Source organism: Primulina huaijiensis, chromosome 17, assembly GCF_012295235.1.
Source record: "Primulina huaijiensis isolate GDHJ02 chromosome 17, ASM1229523v2, whole genome shotgun sequence".
Classification (NCBI taxonomy): Eukaryota; Viridiplantae; Streptophyta; class Magnoliopsida; order Lamiales; family Gesneriaceae; genus Primulina; species Primulina huaijiensis.
In genome coordinates, this window is record NC_133322.1 from 11,976,123 (window position 1) to 11,981,504 (window position 5,382).

Here is a 5,382-nt window from a genome sequence, read left to right on the forward strand (position 1 = left end):
TTTAGAACGCTTTGAAGAGGCTCCTAAATGCACAGCTACGGGAGCAGTCCAAAACCGTTGTAATATTCACAATATGTACAATTGGTTTCAAACCGCTCTTTAATTGGCAACATCAATAGCGGTTGCAAATCGCTCTTATAACCATGGCATGTAGGAGCGGTGTAAGACCGTTCTTATACTTCACGCCTTTTAGAACACTTTGAAATGGTTCCTAAATACACAACTACAAAAAAGGTTCGAAACTGTTGTAAATATGCGTGATGGTACGAGCATTATCAAACCGCACCTAAAATAAACAATAGAAGCGGTTCTTCAACTTGTACCACCGGTTGAAAAAACCGCTTCTATAAGATATAAGGTCATCAATAAGAGGAGCGATTTTGCAACCGGTGGTACAAGTGCTGGAGCGGTTAAAAACCGATCTTAAAATTGAAAAAAAAAACCGCTTCTGGAAACACTTTTTTTTGTAGTGAGGGTCACATAAGCACTGGATCATTTGTTCTCATTGAGAGAATAAATTAAAGAAGTAGAATTTATATTATGATATAGTAAATTCAAGGAGTTGAATTTATGATAATTAAAATTTGGAGAGAATAAATTCAAGGAGTTGAATTTATAAAATTTGAGAATTTAATTTATTAAACTCAAAAGTTGAGTTTATTAAATATTAAATTTTGGAGGTGGTAAATTCAAGGAGTTGAATTTGTAATATTAAATTCAAATGTTGAATTTATAATGTATTTAATTTATTAAGCTCAAAAGTTGAGTTTATTAAATATTAAATAAAAATTGATGGGAAGTATGTTTAATGGGCTTGTAGGAGTACAAGTCCAACATACTAAATAATTAAAGTTCTTAATGGACTTTGATTAATTAATTAAACTAGTTGGACTAACTCAATTAATTAATCAAGCTCATTAATGTTAATTATGTGTATTAAGGTCATGGCTTAATTATAAAAGGGTGTTGAGAGGCCATAACCCTAGCCACCACAAGACACAAATTTCGAAAATCACTCTCCTCCTTCTCTCCAAATTTCGGCCACCTTGATTAGAGTTTAGGGTTGAGCCGCCTCTCGATATTTTAATCTCCAACATAAAAACTTCTTCTAATTTTTCTAGTACAAATTAGAAGAGGAACAAATCTTCTAGTCATGAACCTGATTTGAAGATTGAAGGAAGGAGTTTTTTTTAAGATCGTTCGTAGGGATTTACAACAAGAGCTATATCCGTCTATACCGGATTAGTTGGAGCCAAGTGATTTAATTCACTAAAAGTATAATTCTAACACCCCATGAATGTTTGATCATAAAATCATACGAGTGCTCAAACAAATATATTTTGATTGTCGAAATAAAATAAAAATTTTAAAACTTCTGCTGCGTTTTGGGCACGAGAAAACCGAGATCCAACACAAGTGTGAGAATTAAACTACATGTTTATAATCTAATTGGGAAAGTGGAATTTCATAGTGATTTGAGAGCTTTAGTGCATCTTTAAATTATGTTGATCGACAATATTTGTGCTCCACTAATCACTATTAAATTCTTTGAAAATCCCCCTTTACATAAAGAGTAGTTATCTTGTGAAACCATCTCACGAATCTTTATCTGTGAGACGGGTTAATCCTACCGATATTCACAATAAAAAGTAATACTCTTATGCTGCGTTTGGTAGCCTTGATTAGGCGGGTTTATGTTTTTTAAACCCACTTAATCTCAGGTTTGGTAGGATATTTATTTAACCAAGTCAATCCCTCCTATGAATGATTAGGTTATATTAACTGGGATAAAATAATCATTCATACCCCCTTGGATTATTTATCCAACTCTTAATCCATCATATTTTTTCAATTTTACCCTTCTTATATATCCAAACTCACCACCACCGCCGCCGCCCACCGGAGGTCAACCACCCCTGCCGCCGCCGCCGCCGACCACCGACCACCACCACCATCTCCGACCACAACCACGACTGACCGTCACCGCCGCAGCCAGCCGACCCTCACCGCCGCCGCCTCCGACCGACCACCACACCGCTAGCCAACCAACCACCACCGCCGGCTGACCACCCCCACGGCCGACCGCCGCCATCGCCGTCGGCCGACCATCACCGCCGCCGATGACCGCCGCCGCCTCAATGGAAGGGAAATTTAGTCAATTCATCGAAAAATTCTAAATTATCTCATTCTTAACCATCATACCAAACATAATATTATTTTATCAATATATATTATATTTCTATTTCAATCATTTTCTTTATCATTTATCTCTTAATCATTTCATAATTTTATCTTCCAACCAAACGCACCCTTAGCATAAAAAGTAATACTTTTTCATGGATTACTCAAATAAGAGATCTGTTTCACAAAATAAGATCCGTGAGACCGTCTTACACAAGTTTTTTACTTACATAAGTTGTCTTCAACGATCATATAATTTTTCTTCATAATTGCATCTGTACCGTTGTCAGAAAAGTATCTGACTTTTGGTTTTTTTTTTTTTACTGAGTGTTGGATATATGAAAGCCCATGAGAAGTTTTATCCTCATCTTTGTTTACATCAAAACCATGCACGTTTCTTTATCAGATACATTATATTATTTTCTCAGTGCTTTTCAAAATAAAATACAACATTTCTCAAAAAATTTATGGAGCAGCGGTATGTTCTGAAAGTGTTCAGTTCTTTCTTCAATTCTTCCATCGACACGATCATCTCTTTATATAGTTTCGCTTCTATTTAGCCGAAACAAGATAAAAGGACAGTACACGAAATTTAGGATAATTCTATTTGCACTCTTCTTTTTATTACTCGTAATTTAATTCATAAAATAGTAGACTACAACTAAATTATTGTAAGGTAAAATTATGGATGAGAGTTATCATGTGAAAAACCATATTATATCATTCAAATTTAATATAAAATTAAAAAAAACATAAAACAGATAAATTAATTATATTTTCCGAACACCATACTAATTGATAGCAATATTAACTATATATTCTTGTGCAGAAGATTGTCATTCTCACTGATAAATGCTCCCCAACATATTTAATCCTATGCACAGCATAATAATAACAAAGAAAAAGGGAACAAAAAGATAAATTTAAAATATTAATGATATTATTATTACTATTTCCCCAGTAGATTAAGCAGTGAATTTTTATTTTTATTGGTGTGATGTTTCACTTCTTTGGGAAGAACTCCTCCAAAAACCAGTGCTGTAAAATTTATCCCACATCTCCTTCTCCAGTTCCAGCACTTCTTTGTTATCAAACCCCGATTCCAGAGAATTAACAATGGCGACGGGGCTTGATACTGGATGAATTTGTTGCTCCTTCTCATCGCAGCCGCACTTCCGCGGCGGCAGTAGCCCTTTCTTCATCAGCCTGCGGAGGCGCTTACGCCTCAGGGCCTTCCGGCACAGCCCTGCCGGCACCTTGTACACAGCCAGCACGAGGAGGTTGACAAGCCCACAGGGGCAGCAGCAGCACACCGCCGCGCATTCCGCCGTGGTCCCTCCCGCCACCTCCGCCAGCCTCACCTTCCTCAAGCCACCCCGCGATGAACAGTCCGAGTTCTGCAACAGAGGCTGCCGCCTGTCCAACATTGAACCGGGCTGGCGCAACACGACTTGCCTAATCATTTCGACTATTTTGATTTCCTCTTCCTTAATTCCGCTGTTTTTTCCAAATCCCAAATTCTTCCCCACGCGAACACAGCAATCTTAACTCCCGAAACCTTTCAAAGCTATATTAAAAAATAAAGAAAAATCCCAGGGCAAAAAACACATAAATTCTATACAACCCAAATGAGAAGATCGATCCAATGAACAAAATATAAAGATCGAAACTGAAAAATACCAGGAAATTGAATGTCAAAGTTTTTCGCTACAAAAAGTGGAGAACAAGCGATGCGCCATGCTGAGAGGCAAGGTAGAATCGGCGGCGGGGAAACAGAAAGAACACGGCCAATGTTGGGAGGAGGACGGGCTATTTAATTTCCTTCTGTTGTTGGAATATTTAAGGAGTCCTCCAAAAAGACAGGGAAATTCTTCGAGCGTTTTACACTCGGAGTTTTGACAAATTCAACCAACGTCTCTCATGAACGGTTCCCCCTATTTATCTAATCTTTTTTTTTCCCATTATTATTATCATCAATAATAATAGTTCATATCCGTTTTCTNAGACTTTGGTTTGGGTCTGCGTGAAATTATAGACCAGTGAATGTAACTGATAAATCCAATAAAAAAATTTAAAAAATTATTTCACGAAAAAATTTGTGATGCAAATATCTTATTTGATAATCATTAAATAATATTAATTTTTTTATACAAAAATGTTACTTTTCATTTCGGGTATAAATCGAATTGATCGATTTCACTAATATAAATATGTGACACCGTCTCACGAACATACCCTACATATAATTTGTTAAATGTGCGCGGGAGCCGGTTTATTCTACCGACCATGAGGGTAATATGCTCTATATAAATCTAATGGTTCAAAATTAATCAATATATATTTTTCTCGTTGCTTCTCGAGGACGACCGATTTATCTATATATGATTGTGTATATATGATGATGTATGTATTCACAATCTGAAAATATATTAAGGACACTGGACACAGTCGTGTCTAGAATATGGCTCAGATACAAGTCACATGGCTCAATAAATGATAACTGATGTTAATGATAATTATTTCTCCTTTTTTTTTTTAACAAGAAAAAGTTGTTGAAAATTTATCTAATCAAAGCTCATCCGACCCTCAAATTATAGAGGAAGAAAAAATATTATTGGAATATGTACATGGCAAAAAGAGAAGTACGGAAAAAAAATCATAAATAATTATAATGTATAATTTCGGGACAAATCTGAATTTTTTCTTGTTTGGCAGGAATATCTCGAATTTTTTTAGATATAATAACACTTCTCTATCGGTTAATTACTCCATAGACGATTATCAATCGAGTCACTTTTACTGGATATGTTTCACATTTTTAGGAGATTATTTTGATCAATTTTTAAGATCAATATTTGCCCATTAGTAATGAAAATTACACCAGTAAAAATATAAGTCGAAACATCTCATGATTGACTTTCAACTACTGTTAAGATCGTCTTGCTTCTTTCACTAAAATTAGAACTTGATTTAGAGGCAACAATGAATGTAAATAAAAAAACATCCCTGTTATAAGCTTCGCGACCAGGTGGTGAATTCCTCACATTTTAGGGTCCGATCATTATATAATGGAGCTTTAAGGGCTACATTTTGTCAACACGGAGGAAGCAATACTCTTGCAGTAGCTACCATGGACAATAATCCTCTGTCAACACTTAACAGATTGAACTAACTTTCCGTTTTAGTATCTCAATTTCTCTC

The 5,382-nt window shown here is 35.6% G+C and overlaps 1 protein-coding gene across 3 annotated transcripts; it reads right to left on the reverse strand.

Annotated features, from left to right (window-relative positions):
• Positions 1-2,947: 2,947 nt before the first annotated feature.
• Positions 2,948-4,123, reverse strand: LOC140963391 (uncharacterized). 3 transcript variants are annotated; one of them, XM_073422694.1, is made up of 2 exons: positions 3,852-4,123; positions 2,948-3,739 (listed from the first exon to the last, which is right to left on the reverse strand). In XM_073422694.1, exon 2 carries the CDS (start codon positions 3,642-3,644, stop codon positions 3,168-3,170), a length of 477 nt encoding a protein of 158 aa, XP_073278795.1. In that variant the 5' UTR covers positions 3,645-3,739; positions 3,852-4,123; the 3' UTR covers positions 2,948-3,167. The 3 variants fall into 3 exon arrangements, with proteins under 3 accessions (XP_073278795.1, XP_073278794.1, XP_073278793.1); XM_073422693.1 differs by having other exon boundaries at positions 3,862-4,122; XM_073422692.1 differs by having other exon boundaries at positions 2,953-3,748; positions 3,862-4,119.
• Positions 4,124-5,382: the final 1,259 nt, after the last annotated feature.

What these genes read in the sequence shown, in the direction of transcription:
- LOC140963391 (XM_073422694.1), bottom strand. Translation starts at nt 3,644, where the DNA reads ATGATTAGGCAAGTCGTGTTGCGCCAGCCCGGTTCAATGTTGGACAGG.